This window comes from Bubalus kerabau, chromosome 15, assembly GCF_029407905.1.
Source record: "Bubalus kerabau isolate K-KA32 ecotype Philippines breed swamp buffalo chromosome 15, PCC_UOA_SB_1v2, whole genome shotgun sequence".
Lineage (NCBI taxonomy): Eukaryota > Metazoa > Chordata > Mammalia > Artiodactyla > Bovidae > Bubalus > Bubalus kerabau.
The window spans coordinates 76,616,237-76,635,706 of NC_073638.1; the positions used below are offsets into that span (position 1 = coordinate 76,616,237).

Genomic DNA, 19,470 nt, shown 5'->3' on the forward strand with positions numbered 1-19,470 from the left:
GGGATTGGGGGCAGGAGGAGAAGGGGACGACAGAGGATGAGATAGCTGGATGGCATCACTGACTCGATGGACGTGAGTCTGAGTGAACTCCGGGAGATGGTGATAGACAGGGAGGCCTGGCGTGCTGCGATTCATGGGGTCACAAAGAGTCGGACACGACTGAGCGACTGAACTGAACTGAACTGATGTTAAATGATTCTCAGAGATGCAGTCAATGAGAACAACCCAGAATGTGGGCTCTCAGCAGGGAAAATGACCCTATTTCCTCAACAAATAAACTGCCAAAAGGAAAGAGAGAACACAAAGAGGAACCTATAGATTAAAATAAACTTGCAAGATACGTCAACCAAAAAAGAAAGAAAAAGAAAGAGAGAGATAAATGACGATCACCTAGGCACTCAGCAAACATTTATGAGCACCCACTGCATGTCAGGTACCAAACTAAGTACTGGGAATACACTGGTGAGCAAGATAAATGCAGTCCCTGCCCTCATAGGGCTCATGCTCTATAGAGAAAGCATCATGGGAGTTCAGAGAAGAAGCAAATACCCATCTTTGAGGCTATAGGAAAGAACAATCTCCTTCCACTCTCTGTTCCACTCTTAGTAGGACACTCTCTGTTCCACTCCTTGTGGAGGCAAAAGTAGCTAGAAGACGGGACACAAAGTCTCAAAAGAAAAGTAATGCTCAACTATGTCTCAATTTAAATATTAGATAAATAAATATTTTTTTAAAGTAACGAGAGGTGGCATCTCATCATTCAGCAAGACTTTGGAGAGAAGATTAAAAAATAACAACAGGGTCAGAACTGGGATAGACCACTAATGTTCCTGGCAACCTAAGATTCTAGTCCCTGTCCAACTTTTACTCAAATAATCCTTGAGCATTAAGTACCAAGCACTGACCTAGATCCTGGAAATGATGTAAATGAGCCACAGTCCTTGCCCTCCAGGAGATTATACTCTAATGAGGCAGACAGGTAAGAAATTCCAATATCATGTATAAGGCCAGTGATAAAAAGCACAGAGTGAGATGTGCTGTCTACACTGACAGCAAACGACCTCTACACTGAACAGTGTTGTTTTGTTGTTGTTCAGTCACTAAGGTGTGTCTGACTCTGCAACCTCATGACTGTAGCCTACCAGGCTCCTCTGTCCAGCGACTTCCCCAGCAAGAATACTGGAGTGGGTTGCCATTTCCTTCTCCAGGGCATCTTCCCAGACTAGATACTGAACCCATGTCTTCTGCATTGCCAAGTGGATTCTTTATTACTAAGTCACCTGGGAAGCCCTGGTGAAGTCACACTGAGCAGAGACACAGGACAAACTGAAGTTAGAAAAGGGGTGGGGTGTGGTATGTGATCCAGGTTTGAGGGAACAGTTTCTACAAAGCCCTGACAATGAGAGAGCCTAGGACTGCAATAACACTGTGGTTTACAGAGTTGTTCCAAGTAATGCTGCTCAATTGCTGGCTACATTGCTAAACTCCTTCATTTCTCATTCCCAAGTTCAGGAAGTGTTCTGAGCACAGGCACACCTCGGGCCAAATTGAGACAGATTCTTCATTTGATAACCCCCAGAAGAAGAGGGCTCCACTTGGCTCCCCTGGGTTGGATTGGGGAGTGTCAATCTCACACAGACTTCAGTTCAGTGCTTTGCATACAGAGGTACCACTGAGTCTACTAAACACAGAAAAGAAAAATTTCATCTGATGGCATAATTACTATCTCAAATCACATCCTCCACATTTCCAGTCCCTACTCCCAACCCACCTACTGCTGCACAGCAGGGCACCTCTCCACGCGTCAATGTAAGGGTATTATCATGCTGCTTGGCTTAAAAGATGCACTCAATAAATAGTGGCTGTAGTAAAATGTAACGATGTACAGAGTGAGGTAGGTGACGATGCTATCGATGACGATGATGACGTAAGGCAGCCATTTGTTCGTCCTGTTAGTCACTTTTTGGAGTCACAGCAGCCTCGCCAGCGCGCACAGCTTCAAGCAAGACGTCTGGGATCCACTATCCCTCCACCGTCCACGCCCAGACCTCCTTGGGAAGCGCCACTGTGCGTGCGTCACCCCATCCCGCCCTCCGGCTCCTTTCCAGAGAGCCCACACATGGCGGGAACGTGATGGGGCGGGAACAGACCGGGGCGCCTCAGAGCCAATCGCCCGGCGAGAGGCGCTCAGCCAATAACAGAGGCGCTCCAGGGTCGTGGGGCGGGGCCCCAGGGAGGAGCCGTGGCGTCATAGGTCACTGGGCGGGCCGGGGGCCAGGCCCGCGGCGCCTACGGGGGCGGGGCGGTGGCAGCCCCAGTAGTCAGGGCGGTGATGGCGGCGGCGGCGGGGACTACCTCAGCGGCGGCGGCGGCGACCCAGGCGCCCGCGGCTCGTGGGGACGGCGCCTCGTCAGTGCACTGGTTCCGCAAGGGGCTGCGGCTCCATGACAACCCGGCTCTGCTGGCGGCCGTGCGCGGGGCGCACTGCGTGCGTTGCGTTTACATCCTCGACCCGTGGTTCGCGGCCTCCTCCTCAGTCGGGATCAACCGATGGAGGTGAGGGGGGCCCCCGGGGCGGGGGCGCGGTTCGTGGGCCCGGGGCACGCAGCCTGGCCTCTGGCACCCACCCTCGGAAGCGAAGGCTCTGGCCCCAGTCGCCTCTGCCGAAAGACCCCGCAGCAGGGCGACGGGGCCGAGTCCCCGGAGGGGTGAAGCCGGCACCGGGGAAGCAGTGAGTCCCGGTAGTAACGGCCTGGGGTGGGGGGGTGGTTAGCCTCAGAAGGGCTAGCCTCTGACACCGGGTCCGCACTGTGTGCTGCCCTCTTTGGTTGGTCCTCACGACGTTCCTGTGGGACAGATCATGATCCCCGTTGTACAGGTGAGACTCTTGAGTCCTAGAGACACAAGCTGACCTGCCCAAGGACTTGCAGCCACTGAGTGGCAGAACAGGGACTCCTGTCTAGGCGTGGACTGGGGCGGGGTGGGAGTGGGGTGAGGACTGGACTATTGCGGTGTGAGGGCAGGGACGGGTTCCTGAATTGACAGGACAGCAGATGCCTGCGTTCTTCAAGTAAAGAGCACATTGCCCAGCTCCTGAAGGTCATCTTTAAGCCTCTGGGTTTTTTAAATCCATCCTGCCTTCCCTCCACCAAGATCATCCTGTCTCTGGGAGATGTCTACAGACTCTGGCTTACCATCAGATAAGGCAAAGTGCCAGGCTCAAGGGCATGTTCAGTTAGAGACACTTTGTCCCGAGCTAGAGAGCAGAGAACAGAGCTTAACCCACTTTGGAGAATTCCCTCAGCATCTATGGACTTGCAAGGGAAAAAAAAAGGAACCAAAAATGTCCCTTCCTTCCTCTTCTCCCGAGATTGATTTTAAAGCGCGGTTGAGCGATTGTGGGTTAGACTTTTATCAACTGATGTGCTGAGATGAGGGAGCAGGAAAGCTGTGGTATCAAGGGCCCCTCTTTGATGACTCCCAGGAGATGGAGTGGACAGGATCATGGGAAAAGATGAGCAGATAGGCAGTGGATGTGTTTTCTCTTTAAGCAGTGTTTGAAACCAGGGGTTCCGAGACACTGCGTTTCCATCTCTGTGCAACACGCCCTGCAGTAGTCCTCTGGTTTGTTTGCATTGTTCTGGAGGATATTTGCTCGTGGCCTTGTTGCACAAGGGGCAGAGTTATTCCCAGGATACGCCAGCTCTCCACCATTCTTTCCTTTCCAAGGTGTGTGCCCTGCTAGGAGAGTGAGTGCCCCCAGCAGTGGGTCTATTCAATGCCCCTCCTGCCCCACTTAATATAATATTGAGAGAATCACAAAAAACAGTCCTGTGGAGAGCCTGCCCACACAGTTTTCAGCTGCTGTATTGCTCTGCCTCTGCTCCAGTTTCTATAGATAGGAGGTTGGTGTTGACAAACACCCTCAAATGACCTGCCATCCCTAGCATGGACTGAGTTTCAGACTCTGCCCCTCTCCCAGTGGCAGCGTGCCAGGGAGAGTAAATAGAATCCAGACTGCTTGCTGGTTGTATTGTCACGAAGGAGTTTCTTCTTTTATTAGGTTTTGGAGGACATTGCATAGGACTGCCTGTTCTTTTGTGGTTGTGGAGGTCACAGATCAATGACAAAAACTCTGTTGCTGATTAAACTCAGATGCTCGGGTCAAATCCTGAAGTCAGAGGCCAGGCAAGAATGCAGATGTTAATTGAGCAATTATTTAATGAATGCCTAATATCTGCCAGGCACTGCTGCTAGGGACACAGCAGTGAACATGCAGATGTGGTATCCAGAGCGCCCGGAGCCTACGTTTTCGTGGCACAAGACAAGTAACCAGCCTTCGTTTAGTAGAATTGATGCCATGAAATAAATAAAACTGGGGGACATACTAGAGCAGTGGTTCTTAACCTTGCGGCACACAGGAGTCATTTAAGGACCTTTGAAAGATGCCTGGGTCCCCTTCTCTCCCAATTCTATTTCATTGTTCTGGGTTATGGCCTGGGCACTAGGGTCTTTAAAGCTGACATGTGCAGCAAAGCCAGAGAAGCACTGGACTAGAGAACCCCAGCCTGACAACTTGGGACACGTGTTGCAGCTCATTGGCAAGAAGTGCGATTTGTTTTGGCATCAGACGAGAGGTGAAGTCACCCAAAATAGATGGAATATGATCATTGCTCTTGGGTTTGGACACAGACACATTCATCCCACCCCCACCATACTCCTTGCTCCCAGGTTCAGAGTGAAGGCAGAACTGCAGGCGGTTTTGTGCATTTTGTTGGGGGTTGGGGGAGTGATAGAGCCGGATGCACCTCTGCATAACTACAATATGTGTAGTCTTCTGGTGGCTGTTTCTGGATCTGGACGTGACCTGGGAGAACTGTGCCATGGCAGAACATTTTAGCTCTGCAAATACTTCATTTGCTGCTTCTGAGAAGCCTCCCTCGGAAGAGTGCGCTCCAGGCCTTCTGCCAGAGGCCAGGAGGCCACAATCTGTGTCTCTGTTATCCTCCTGTACTTCCTACACTGACTCCCACACTGCGTTCTTCAGCAGATAAATCAGATTAAAATAACCATGAAGGACACTTTCTAAGAGTCAAAATGGACAAAGGCAGCCAAGAATATGTAGATTTATTAGCGTAGGAGAAGGGCTAGCGCACTCCTTGCCTTGGTGGCGGTGGAAAGTTTATGGCTCATGGTAGCATTTTTGTCAAGTACTAGTTAGCAAAGCCCTGTTCCACTTTGCCCAGCCCTACGTGCCCCAGATTTACTGCATCTGGAAGGATGTACTGCAGTGAGAATCAAAAAAAGAAAAAGGGGGATGTGTGAACTGCTTCTGGATTTTAAAATGGGTACTCCAAATAGGCCCCTGCATTGTTTTTTTTTTATTACCTTTCTGTCCCTATTGCAGCTGAGATAGGTGTTGGGCAACAGTTCATTCACCTCACCCTTTATTTCTGTCATTTTCTCCTTGGCTCTATGCTGCACCTATCGTCAGGAACTTTGGGGACAGAAGGAGTTGGTAGAAATAAAATATCAGCTGAAATTTCTCAGTTAATAAAAGAGGTGACCCAGGATGCCTGGTAAGAACAAATGTGTCTCTCTTCCCACTGCTGAACACGCATGCGCTGTCCATGTTGGGTGATTCTTCCCTGGAGCCTGGTCAGCAAGAAGGAGATTGAGAACTGTGATATGCTGGCAGGGAAATTTGAGTTTCTCTGTACCCAGCAGAGTCATTTTTATTGTTCTACTGCTGAGAAAATGTTTCCATCTGCCCCAAAGGCATGAAAACTTTGATCTTCATCTTTCTCTTTGAAGTTAGGAAAGAATAAATATATTTTTATCAAGTGATACGTAGAGATCCATCCCTGCTATGGACTGTGGGTTTGGCTTATCCTTTTCCATTTGGCCTAAGCACTCTTAATGATTTTTTTTTTAAATTGGAGTATAATGGCTTTACAATGTTGTGTTAGCTTCTGCTGTACAACAGCGTGAGTCATCTATCTGTATATATATATCCCTTCCCTCTTGAGCCTCTCTTGGACCCCACTCCCATCCCGCCCCTCTAGGTCATCACAGAGCGCCAGGCTGGTCTCCCTGGATTATATACAGCAGCTTCTCCCCAGCTATTTTACCCATGGTGGTGTCTATATATCAGTGCTACTCTCTCAGTTCATCCCACTCTCCAGGAGAAATTGTGTGTGTGTGTGTGTGTGTGTGTGTGTGCGCACGTGCTCACTCAGTCATATCCAACTCTTTGTAGCCCCATGAACTGTAAACTGCCAGGCTCTTCTGTCCATGGAATTTTCCAGGCAAGACTACTAGAGTGGGTTGCCATTTCCTACTCCAGGGGACCTTCCAGACCCAGGGATTGAACCCTGGTCTCTTGTGTCTCCTGCATTGCAGGCGGCTTCTTTACCACTGTATCACCTGGGAAGCCCTTGCTGCTGCTGCTGTTAAGTCGCTTCAGTCGTGTCCGACTCTGTGCAGCCCCACAGACAGCAGCCCACCAGGCTCCCCCGTCCCTGGGATTCTCCAGGCAAGAACACTGGAGTGGGTTGCCATTTCCTTCTCCAATGTATGAAAGTGAAAAGTGAAAGCGAAGTCACGCAGTCGTGTCCTACTCTTCCCGACCCCATGGACTGCAGCCCACCAGGCTCCTCTGTCCATGGGATTTTCCAGGCAAGAATACTAGAGTGGGTTGCCATTTCCTACTGCAGGAGACCTTCCAGACCCAGGGATTGAACCCTCATCTCTTGTGTCTCCTGCATTGGCAGATGGCTTCTTTACCACTGCATCACCTGGGAAGCCCTTAGGAGAAGTTAATTTCTATTAATGCCATATGCAGCTAGTTTGGGCCAGCCAACAATATCATCATTACAGTTAAATAACCTTGGCTTGAAGCAGAGAAACTTGGTCAAGGGCAATCTGGACCCATAAAAAAGAGTTCACTATCATTTTCCTTCCTCCTATTAATAACAAACAAAAATACTTCTCAACACAGAATCTGCTGTCTCTGGAGAAGTCCTTGCCTAAAGATTTTCCTGTCTTGTTTTAAAAGGCTAGTTCCACGGAGTCCCTGAATTACTGTCCTTTTAGTATTTTTGGAAATCCCAAGTTGGTTTCCTCCACTTGTGCTTCTGACTGCAGAGCACTTACATAATGTGGCTGGGCTGCACATGTTGTCTGATCCAAAGGGTAAGCTTGAGCTGCTCACACAGGACTGTGTGCTCTGAATTTCGGCCATGTGAGCTCAGCTGGGAGCTGCCAAGGGTGACCTGCTGCCCAAACACTGCCACCTCCAGTGCCCAGGCCAGTTTTCTCTGGAGTCGTCCCTCATTGGAGTAAAGAGAAACTGGCCACATGGAGAGGAGGGCTTGAGGGGAGCACAAAGGCCCAAGGTTCTCTCTGGTGAAAGAATGTGCCCGCCAGCACCAGGGGGCTTTTGCCCAGCAGCAGCACTGCTCCACATTCCTTCTTGGCAGGCCTCTCGAGTGGTGCCCTGGCAGCAGCTGCAGTTTCTCTGTCTGCTTGGAGGCTGGGGCTCCTGGAGGTCATCGTGAGACCTCCCTTTCTGGAGAAGCCCCCCAGGGCTTGACTGGGGGTTGGGGAGTTGGGAGTAACAGCATTTCTAGAGAGCCAAAACCAGGATCTCAAAGAGAGGAACTTTAGTGAAAACAATACTAGAAGCCAAGGCAGGCAACTTGTCAATAGAAGCTAGAAGTCAAGTTCTGTTTTCTGGGACAGTGTGCAAAGGAATCACCAGGGGAGCTTGCTACACATGCAGATTCCGTTTCTGGAGGTCTGTCTAGGAGGGAGCCTGAGGTCCTGAATTTTGGCAAGCTGCTGGGTGACTCCCAGCTGTTTTGATCCCCCTCGAGGAACAAGGATTTAGTAGCAAAGTGTTGGCCTCGGTGCTCAAGGGGTGAGTACTGGTTGAGAGGCAGTGGAGCCTGGTGGTTACAAATGCAGACACCAAGCCACACTGTCCGGGTTTGAATTCTGGCTATTCGTTAGGTGATTGATGTTACGCAAATTACTTAGTCTCTCTGTGCCTCAGTTTTCCTCAACTGTAAAATGAGAATTAAATGAGGTATGTAAAGCAAGTAGAATAGTACCTGTGCATGCATGCTCCGTCCTGTCTGACTCTTTGCAACTCCATGGACTGCACCCCACCAGTTTCCTCTGTCCACAGAGTTCTCCAGCAAGAACACTGGAGGGGTAGCCATGTCCCCCTCCAGGGAGAATAGTGCCTGGTCCACTGTAAATGCTCCTGAAATGTCACTTGCTGCTGTTACTGTCGCTATCATTTGGTTGCTAAGTTCGGAGTCCTGCCTTCTGCTGCCTGCCCTGGCTGTAGACTTCTCTTGTCAAAAAAGAAAAGGGTTCTCACTGGGTCATCTGTACTTCAGAGCTGCTGCAGGGAATCTCTCCTTTTCATCAGTGAGGTCTAGGGTCTTCGCAGGTGGTGCGGTGGTTAAGAATCCACCTCGCGGTGCAGCGGACACACGGTGGGTCAGTCCCTGGTTGGGGGGCTAAGACCCCACATGCCATGGGGCAACTAAGTCCGGGGCTACAACACTGAGCTTGCTCTCTCTGGAGCCCACACACCACAACTAGAGGGTCCATGCGCTGAAACAAAAGACGGTGCAGTGAAGATCGTGCGGCACCTAAGACCCCTTGCAGCCAAATAAATACACGAGGTCTAGAAATAAAGTCTACAGAAGGCAGCTGGAACCTCGCTTCATGTGCATGCCAGTCCTGTTTGTAGCTTCGGCATCCTGTGCAGCCTAGTGGACTGTGAAGGATGCGGGCCCCCAAGTGCAAGGCAGGCACACGTCTGGGAGCCGCAGATGGAGGACCCTCTGTCTAGAGATTGTGAAGTCTAAAAGTCGCCAGTTATCCCTAGGCATCCTGCCTGGCAGGGTGCAGGTGGCATGGAAGCAATCTCTCGTGTTTTCCTCCTAAGAGGACGGTGAGGCCTGAGAGGAGGCCAACGCAAGTGCAGTGCGTCACTCTGTCTCAGCTTTGCTTTTCTAAGGGTGTCAGTGCTCAAAAATAGAAATTCGCAGAGGCGGAGCTCTGGCTTTGTGGAGAACAGCATTCAGCCTGTCAGTCTCCCATTGCAACCCCTCGAGGAGTCCCTGCCTGCTCGTAAGCTAGCACTATGCTTCGGGCTGAGCCCAGGACTCAGCTCGTGCCGGAATGTGGATCTGTGGCATTCATCACCTGGGAGTGTCATATCGTAGACGTCAGAGGTGGCAGGGGGGCCTGAGAACAGTTGATGCTTCTGTAAGCCTCCCACAGTCCAGGGACCGTGCTGTGCTGCGGAGGATCCCCTGGGTTTCATTGTGCTCACAGTAAACTCTAGTGACTCCCATTGTTGACGACGGGGCTGGGTGGGAGACCCCAGGGTAGACAGCAGGAGGTGGCTGTGAACCAAGCTCACCTGCCAGGGCCTCTTTCCTGCGGAAGAGCAGAAGGTCAGTGCATCACCTGGAGTCGGGTGTGTGTTCGTCGTAACACATGAAAGCTTGCAAGAATCTCAGCCCCTGGAGCAGTGTCTGATGTGCCCCTAGAAGGCTTAAGGAAGAAAACATGGTTTGAATCTGACCAACAGTGTGGGATAGGAACCTGTCCCCAATAACTGTGATCTTCAGCAAATTTATTGTCCTCTCTGTAGCTCATTTTCCTCATCTATAAAACAAGGGTAGTATTTTTCTTCAAAATGTGCTGAGAGAATTCAAAAGAAAACACTTAGAAAGCATCCCAGGCATATAATAGCACTTATAACATAAGTTGTCTCTAGAGAGGAGGATGAAATTCCCAGGGGATGCAGGAGAAGGAGACTTTTTTACTGTGTACCCTTTTGTAACTTGAATTTTGAACCACATGAATAGTTAATCTGTTTAAACTGTTAATTTAAAGATAAAATAGATGTCATAAAATGTATTGATGGGACTTACCTGGTGGCCCAGCAGTAAGACTCCACGCTTCCAATGCAGGAGGCACAGGTTTGATCCTGGTCGGAGAAGTAAGATCCCATATATGCCCCATGGTGTGCACCCCTCCCCCACCACCAAAAAAAGTATTGATGAATTTCTCAGAAAGGTGATCATGCCTAGCTGTTCAGTGCAGTCGCTCAGTCATGTCCGACACTTTGCGACCCCATGGACTGCAGCACGCCAGGCTTGCCTGTCCGTCACCAACTCCCAGAGTTTACTCAAACTCATGTCCATTGAGTTGGTGATGCCATCCATCCAACCATCTCATCCTCTGTCATCCCTTTCTCCTCCCGCCTTCAATCTTTCCATCATCAGGGTCTTTTCCAATGAGTCAGTTCTTTGCATCAGGTGGCCAAACTATTGGAATTTCAACTTCAATATCAGTCCTTTCCGTGAATATTCAGGACTGATTTCCTTTAGGATGGTCTGGTTGGATCTCCTTGCAGTCCAACAGACTCTCAAGAGCCTTCTCCAACACCACCAAAAGCATCAATTCTTTGGCACTCAGCTTTCTTTATAGTCCAACTCTCACATCCATATATGACCACTGGAAAAACCATAGCCTCGAGTAGACGGACCTTTGTTGGCAAAGTAATGTCTCTGTTTTTTAATATGCTGTCTAGGTTGGTCATAACTTTTCTTCCAAGGAGTAAGTGTCTTTTAATTTCACGGCTGCAGTCACCATCTGCAGTGATTTTGGAGCCCCCCAAAATAAAGTCTGACACTGTTTCCACTGTTCCCCATCTATTTGCCATGAAGTGATGGGACCGGATGCCATGATCTTCGTTTTCTGAATGTTGAGCTTTAAGCCAACCTTTTCACTCTCCTCTTTCACTTTCATCAAGAGGCTCTTTAGTTCTTCTTTGCTTTCTGCTATGGGTGGTGTCATTTGCATATCTGAAGTTATTGATAGTTCTCTTGAATCCAGCTTGTGCTTCATTTAACCCAGCGTTTCTCATGATGTACTCTGCATATAAGTTAAATAAGCAGGGTGACAATATACAGCCTTGATGTACTGCTTTCCCCATTTGGAACCAGTCTGTTGTTCCATGTCCAGTTCTAACTGTTGCTTCTTGACCTGCATACAGATTTCTCAAGAGGCAGGTCAGGTGGTCTGGTATTCCCATCTCTTTCAGAATTTTCCACAGTTTATTGTGATCCATATAGTCAAAGGCTTTGGCATAGTCAATAAAGCAGAAATAGATGTTTTTCTGGAACTCTCTTGCTTTTTTGATAATCCAACAGATGTTGGAAATTTGATCTCTGGTTCCTCCGCCTTTTCTAAAACCAACTTGAACATCTGGAAGTTCACAGTTCACGTACTGTTGAAGCCTGGCTTGGAGAATTTTGAGCTTTACTCTGCTAGCGTGTAAGATGAGTACAGTTGTTCGGTAGTTTGACCATTCTTTGGCATTGCCTTTCTTTGGGATTGGAATGAAAACTGACCTTTTCCAGTCCTGTGGCCACTGCTGAGTTTTCCAAATTTGCTGGCATGTTGAGTGCAATACTTTCATAGCATCATTTTTCAGGATTTGAAATAGCTCAACTGGCATTCCATCACCTTCAGTAGCTTTATTCGTAGTGATGCTTCCTGAGGCCCACTTGACTTCGCATTCCAGGATGCCTGGCTCTAGGCGAGTGATCACACCATCGTGATTATCTGGGTTGTGAAGATCTTTTTTGTACAGTTTTTCTGTGTATTCTTGCCACCTCTTCTTAATATCTTCTGCTTCTATTAGGTGTATACCTTTTCTGTCCTTTATTGAGCCCATCTTTGCATGAAATGTTCCTGTGGTATCTCTCATTTTCTTGACGAGATCTCTAGTCTTTTCCCATTCTATTGTTTTCCTCTATTTCTTTCCATTGATCACTGAGGAAGGCTTTCTTATCCCTCCTTGCTATTATTTGAAACTCTGCGTTCAAATGAGTATATCTTTCCTTTTCTCCTTTGCATAGCTGTGCAGGTAATAAATTTTTGTGGTCCTGTAAAGTAAAGAGGCCCTGAAAGCTCTCAGTCAATGTTCGTTTCCTGTCCCTGTCCCACGTTGATCCAGCCCTCAGGCCAGGTGTCTTGTGTTTCTGGAGTCCCACACCCATGAATGCCTGGGAGGGAATCCTCCAGACACATACCTTCTCCCTCTTGGGACAAGAACTTGATGGCCAGGGCCCTGGAGAGGCCTGGGGAAGGGGCTACCTGCCAAATGAAACGCTGGGGACCCAGCCCAGGCTGTGGGGCCATGAGGCTGTGTCAGGAGACAGCCATGCAGACCAGAGCGTGAGTGCGGAAGGACAGGAAGTCTGTCAGACCAGGGTGGATGAGACCTTCCAGGGCCACTGCAGCCTTGTTCCTCTGCTGATGGGACCTCTGCCGGCGTACCACAGGACTGCCCTTGTTTCTCAGATGGCTCCCCCATCTCTTCTCACTGTGGTTCTCACAGCCCCCTAGTGATGGACAGATAGTTACACCCAAGGTCCAAAAGGGAGTGAATGACTTGCCTCTGATCGCCTAGGAACAGCAGGAGTGGGAGCAGCTCACACTCCCCCAGGTTTCTCTGTTCCAGGGTCTGTATTGAATGTTCCTCTTGCATTATTTGGCTTTCTTTCCTTAACAATTCTATGCGATAGGTACTAACACCAACTCTGTATCACAGATTAGGGGGAAGAAGCTAAAGAGGTTAAGTAATCACCTAAAGTCAAGCAGCTAGTAATGGCAAAGGCAGGATTCAACAGAGGTGGCCCTGAGCCCCTACCACATCACGCCTGGACAGGAACCCCGGGGAACTGTGCTACTGGTTTGGCATAAACAAGGTTCTCCCTGCTTTGTTAGGGAGGAGTGACTCTTTGTTATGTTACCACCAACAAGGACTCCGTGGCTTCTGCAGGTTCCTACTTCAGTCTCTGGAAGATTTGGACAGAAGCTTAAGGAAACTGAACTCCCGCCTCTTTGTGGTCCGGGGCCAGCCGGCTGACGTGTTCCCGAGGCTGTTCAAGGTGAGTGCTCAGAGTCTGGGACAAGACAGTGAGCGTCTGTTCCCCACAGACTGACCGAGGAAGTGGAAACAGTCAGGGCCGGGCTGACCACTGCTGCTAGGGAAGCTGGGAGCGAATGAAGCTGGTCAGCTGCCCACAGAATGGAAACTGTGTTAAGGAAAACATCAGGGAATCTGGTGTCTTGTTGGAAAGTTCCCAGCTCAGTTCAGACATGGGATGTGGCAACTTATTTCACCCCAGATATTCCTGGCTTCCTTAAATATTTTCTTGATTCAAGCCAGCAAGATTTGTTAGGGCTCTTCTTGCGCCAGGAGTTTGAGGGTGAGGTTTCCTGTTTATCTAGGGGCATTTCCCCTCTTGCTTTGCTCCTCTTATTGGAAAAAAAAAAAAAGAAAAATCAGCCTCTTTAAGGGAGTGTCCCTATTTCCTCTGTAAAATGATTGACAAAATCTTCATTTCAGTACCACATAGGCCTCTGGCTACCACATAGGTAGCCAGCCCAGCTTCCCCCACAAACCCTTTATAATACACATTTTTTAAAACCCAAATGGAGGTGGAAATGCTCATGAACAGAGGGCTCTAGGACATCAGCACACGACTGTTTCTGTGCCTCTCTGCACCCCGCTTCCTTTCCTGTTCTTCCTGGAGGGAAAAGACAAGAGGAAAGATTTAAATGTCAAGGCAGGCAGCTGAGTAAATACTTCAGCATTCACTTCCCCTCCCCACACCCCCACACACAGACACACATGCACGAATCACACAGTGCGGGTAAGAGCCAGCACTCACTGAGGGCTAACTGAGTCAAGCGCTGTTCTCAGTACATGCTCTATGAACATTAATCCCTGTACCCCTTGCCGCTGCCCTCAGAGGTAGGTGCCCCTGTCCCTGTTCTGCAGACAAGGAAGCAATAGTTTGCCCATGCCTGTGAAGCTCAGAGCAGCAGTCTGGGACCTGAACCCAGGCTGTGAGCCCAGAGTTGTGTTGTGACCACCATACCATTAAACACACGGGCCTCTCTTCTCCTGCTGCATTGCCCCACCTCCCAGCACCTCCGAGGCCAGCCCACTAATAGCCCAGAGATACAGAGCGCCCATTCTCTGTATATTATTAAGCTTCTGCTATGTGCGCGGGCCCATACCAGGTCCTAGGATGATGAAGAATGAGGCAACACGATTGCTGCTCCGAGTACACACACTCCAGTGGAGGAAACTGGGGAGTGGTGGGCAGCTTCCCTGCCACATGGTAACTGCTGTGGTGGGAAATGGCAGGTGCCGGAGAGTCTTTCTGAAGAGGGTCGAGGAGGCTTCTTGGAGAAGGTGTCATCTAATAGTAACACTTCTATTATTATTCATAGGGCTGTGAGGCTTTAACCTTTAACCTATCATAAACTGCTAAGCAGAGTACTTGGCTCATAGTAAGCGCCCAATAAATGTTGAGTGCTAACCTTAACCTTGGGCGAGAGATAAGCAGCTCTGCGCGGGACCCACAGCCAGCAGGGCTGAGTCAAGACTGCACCGGCGTGTGCGTGGCCAGGACATTTGCCCCAAGGGTTCAGAGTTTTAAGGGACCATGACCAGAGACCTGGGTTGGAATGTGGTTTCCTCCTGCTAGCTGCATGCTCTCGGGCTTTCTGTGGGTTCCAGAAGGGGTACAACCTTTCACTGGGCCGCTTTCTCCCAGGTTTGCTAGGAAATACAGAAATTTCTACCAGACATGACTAAAGACCTGGAAGAGTATTCCCTTCTTTTAAAATATGTGGCCCCTCTGCTCTGATTTCTCTGACCTCTGGGCCAAGGGCTGCATCTCCTTTCCCAGCTGTCTGAGAGGTGGAGCCTACTAGCTCTGTTTGCTACTGGCCTCAGAAGTGTTGCCGTGGAAACCGTGAGGACACTTTATGTAGCACAAGTCTGCCAGGAAAACTAGGCCAGAAGTTTGCAGGGCCCCGAGGAGCTCTGGGAAAGGCTGCTGAGCAGACGGGAGGTGGCGATCCTGTGCCTCTTTCTGGGACGGGGGCTCCCCTGGGAGTGTGTATTTATAGCCTCCTGCTGTATTCTTCTCCCACAAGGACACCGGCGGCGCCCAGAGCTGCCCACCTCTCTCCTGATCCCTCGGGGGCCTGCCTCCTCAAACCTTGGGGCCCTCAGATGGTTGGCTTTCTGGTTCAAGTCGTCGTCCCCAGTGTGTTGTAACACGTCTCCCCACGTGCTCGGTTTCCTCTCGGCAGGGAGCTGAGTGCCTGCCCAGCTTCCTTCTCCCCAGCAGTGGTGAGCATTACAGATTCTCTCCCCCCACAGGAATGGGGGGTGACCCGCCTGACCTTTGAGTATGACTCTGAACCCTTTGGGAAAGAACGGGACGCAGCCATCATGAAGATGGCCAAGGAGGCTGGTGTGGAGGTGGTCACCGAGAACTCGCATACTCTCTATGACCTGGACAAGTAAGAGATGGGTCCCGGGCTCAGCTTGCCCATTGTGGGAGGTGGTGGTTTGGGCCCCTGCTGAGCGGAACTCAGGGAGGTTCAGCAGTAGGGCCCCCTGGCACATGGGGCATGGCGTTTTCTCGGAGCCAGGGGAGAACAGGTCAGAGTAGAGACCCGTAGAGCTTACCCAATTTGGGTGCTGCTGCTGCTGCTCAGTTGCTTCAGTTGTGTCCGACTGTGTGCGATCCCATAGATAGCAGCCCACCAGGCTTCCCTGTCCCTGGGATTCTCCAGGCAAGAACACCGGAGTGGGTTGCCATTTCCTTCTCCAGTGCATGAAAGTGAAAAGTGAAAGTGAAGTCTCTCAGTTGTGTCCGACTCTAGCAACCCCATGGACTGCAGCCTACCAGGCTCCTCCGTCCATGGGATTTTCTAGGCAAAAGTACTGGAGTGGGGTGCCATTGCCTTTTCCAAATTTGGGTGCAGAGAGGCTCATTAGGCCCAAGAGATGCAAGCAGGATCTTCATAGATCTGCTCCTAACACGCTCCAGGCTCACCTACCCCACATGCTCCTGCTTCCATCCTGCTGCTCAGAAACTGCCCTCTGACCTCAGTGGGGCCCTGTCTGTGGCCCCTCCCAGTAGATATCTGCTCTCACAGGCACAGCTTCTGTTCCCCAGCTGCGTTCCCTGGGCTCCCCTGGCTCTTGGGTTTCCAGGCCTCACATTTAGGTGTTGCCCCGGAAGCTTGAGAGATCGCTGTGGGGGCCCTGTGCTTTCAGAGAGGCCAGGAGGAAACCCCCTCCTCCCTTTCCTTCCCTGCCAGGGCTGTCCCTCTTGGGCTGCTGCTGCCACCGCGGCTTCCCGCCCGCCTTCCCCAGACTGGTGGTGGCTGCTGGGAGGCCAGGTCACACAGCTCTGCATGTGAGCTGGGCTCACAGGAGGCACTGGGTGTGGAGCACCTCCTCCTGCCACGTGCCGGAGGAGGCGGCGGAGGCACTGCCGGGGCAGCAGCCAACCTTCTGCCTCCACTAATGGAGGGGAGGAGAGAGGAACTGAGATGAACTAGCCCGGCAAGTCCCTGCTTGTCGTCAGCTGCTGCTTGGCCAACAGGGGCCCCGGGAGTCTGGCTCCAGCCCATCCGAATTCATCCTTACATAAACAGCCTCAATTTGCCTCTAAACTCTCCTCTAGCTTTTCTTCTTACCTGAGTGCAGCTGTGTTTATGTAAACGGCAAAAAAACCTTTAAGGTTGAGTTGTGACTATGAACCCCGAACCTCCGATTTAGGGAGGGACAGGCTGTTCCCCACCTCTCTGTTCTAGTAACTTGGGCCCAAGGAGAGAATGAATTTCCAACCAAGGAACACGTTTGCAGCTCTTATCAAAGAACTTCCTGGAGGCTTACGGTGGGGTAGAGACAGTCCACAGGGCACCCTGTGGCTTGGACAGGCAGGCCAAGGACCGTGAAGGCCAGTGGGGACTTTTCTGTGATAAGAGAGATATGGTCAGTCTCTGTCTTTAGGCGGCTCCACACTGGCACCGGGGAACCTGGAATTGAGCCCCAGATTTGGCCCTGACTTGCTCCATTACCTAAGGCACCTGCTCCAGCAATCTGGGCTTTATTTCCCTCTCGGTAACATGGAGACGTAGCCTCCCTTATCCCCTCCTTTCCCCCTAGAGGTGGGACCCAGAGCGGATGAGGAAGGCCACCCTCCAAGCCTGCGCAGTCTGGGCTGTTTTCTGGGTGGGCAGAGACCTGAGACGAAGGGCCTCGTGAGTGACGGCAGGCGTCTTTGGGATTCCCAGGATCATTGAGCTGAACGGGCAGAAGCCACCCCTTACCTACAAGCGCTTTCAGGCCATCATCAGCCGCATGGAGCTGCCCAGGAAGCCCGTGGGCTCCGTGACCAGCCAGCAGATGGAGGGCTGCCGGGCCGAGATCCAGGAGAGCCACGACGAGACCTACGGCGTGCCCTCCCTGGAGGAGCTGGGTGCGTACTCCTGCCCCAGCCCCTCATACTGTCACCTCCTTTTTTGTTAAAAACAACAGCTTACTATTTTTTTTTTTCTTTTTCGTCAAAGTGAAGCTTGTTATTGTGGACACTTTAGAAAATAGAGAGAGATGAAAATGGAAATAACTGTCACAGTTACCCACCACTGATAACTTTACAGCAATCCTTCTGCTCTTTTTTCCTGTTCATATTCACATGTTCAGCTTCTGTTTCTAGTTCATGACTAATTTTGTACTTTTACCTCTCAGATGACATAGACATAGACTGGCGTTGCCATCAGTGGGCTTCTCAATACCAACATAACTGGTATTGCGTCTGATGAAAGGGGCTCTATCAGCCTCTCTCCCCTTCCTCCCCTAGCACACATTTTTTTTCGATCTGAACAAAGTTAGCCCTTTTTACCTAAAAACCACAGCTGTAGCCAGCTAACCTGCCAGGGCCAGTCATATAGAATTGTTCTCACCTGCCTATAATGAGACGTGGCTGAGATGAGGGAGGCAAGGGAAAGGAGAGAAGAGGTCACAGTGGGAAGAAAACCTGCATGACTTAAAAAACATCACTGAGGAAACATTAAGGATTATCTCAGTGACTTCCCTGGTAGCTCAGATGGTAAAGTGTCTGCCTACAATGCGGGAGACCCAGGTTCGATCCCTAGGTTGGGAAGGTCCTCTGGAGAAGGAAGTGGCAACCCACTCCAGTACTCTTGCCTGGAAAATCCCATGGGAGGAGGTAGGCTACAGTCCATGGGGTCGCCAAGAGTCGGACACGACTGAGCGACTTCACTTCGCTTTAGTCCTGTTAGCACCAAGAACACCATAGTCCAGCTCACACAGAGCTCAGAGAACAGAGTTGCGTGTGAGGACTTGCTGCACCATCACCAGACTGACCTGACCTGCAGTCCTGTGGCCCTGCTGCCCCCCTAGGATTCCCCACTGAAGGGCTCGGCCCAGCGGTCTGGCGGGGAGGAGAGACGGAAGCGCTGGCCCGCCTGGATAAGCACCTGGAACGGAAGGTATGGCCCCGATTCCGAGACACAGGGCTTCAGATGCTAACACCCCCATGCAGCCAGGGGGGTGGAGCCAGGTTCATGTCCCTGAGTGCCTCTTCACTCAAGCTGGTTGAAAAAGTCTTCATGTCAATAACAGCAATAAGAGCAGCTACCATTAGTGAATGCTTATACCATGGGCTGGTCACCGGGCTGAGCATTTCTAGGTCTAGCACCTGCTTGTGCTGCTAAGTCACTTCAGTCGTGTCCGACTCTCTGCTACCCCAGAGACGGCAGCCCACCAGGCTTCCCCGTCCCTGGGATTCTCCAGGCAAGAACACTGGAGTGGGTTGCCATTGCCTATTTCCTTTCATTTTTCCATCTGCCCTGCAAGGTAGGTATTAAGCTCTCCATTTTACCAATGAGGAAATCAAGACTTGCCTCAGGTCACACAGTTACTAAGTAGCGGGGTGAGATCTTGTTCTACTTGGTCTAAAACTTCGGCTAGATTGCTTTTTTTTCATCGGTGTGTCCCCTTACTAAGAGGTCAGTGGGTAAGAGGTCAGATACTCTCTTACTAAGAGGATATCTGGTAGTAAAGTGTAGAAGATTATTTTGTGTTTCCATGTTCCCCACCCCTGCTCGCTTTGGCTGAGTCTCCAAGGCACTGATTTCCATTTGCTCAGAGCAGAACGAATGGCCCACCCCTCAGTGAAGCGGGAATTGCTCAGAGGGAAGAAAGAGGCTGAGGCCCCAGAGGAGGCCCTCACAATGTCCCCCACCACCTACACCCCCTGGGACTAGAGAAGCAGAGACTGTTCTCAAGAACAGTCGCCTCCTATTTCCTGCCCCCCTGCAGCTGGTTTATAGACTGGGTCCCTAGAATCACGGCATGTTCTATTCCTGCTCAGGTATTGGGCATTTGGCCCAGCAGCCAGGTGATAACAATGCGAGAAGGAGGCTAAGACAGCCCACTTGGGAAGAGTGCTCCCCAGCCCAGGAAGTACCTCGCTAGCAATGAAGGCGGGTCATGGGCCTAGTCTCCCCAAGGCCCAGCGGCCT

General features: G+C 50.7%; 1 protein-coding gene across 3 annotated transcripts in view; it reads left to right on the top strand.

Moving 5' to 3' along the window:
* Positions 1–2,304: 2,304 nt before the first annotated feature.
* Positions 2,305–19,470, top strand: part of CRY2 (cryptochrome circadian regulator 2) — a 37,991-nt gene continuing 20,825 nt past the window's right edge. For all 3 annotated transcript variants that reach the window (XM_055546951.1, XM_055546949.1, XM_055546950.1), the window contains exons 1-5: positions 2,305–2,556; positions 12,884–12,992; positions 15,287–15,429; positions 17,218–17,402; positions 18,347–18,435. In XM_055546951.1, coding sequence (XP_055402926.1) covers positions 2,333–2,556; positions 12,884–12,992; positions 15,287–15,429; positions 17,218–17,402; positions 18,347–18,435 — 750 coding nt within the window. In that variant the 5' untranslated portion in view covers positions 2,305–2,332. The remainder of the gene's footprint in view (positions 2,557–12,883; positions 12,993–15,286; positions 15,430–17,217; positions 17,403–18,346; positions 18,436–19,470) is intronic.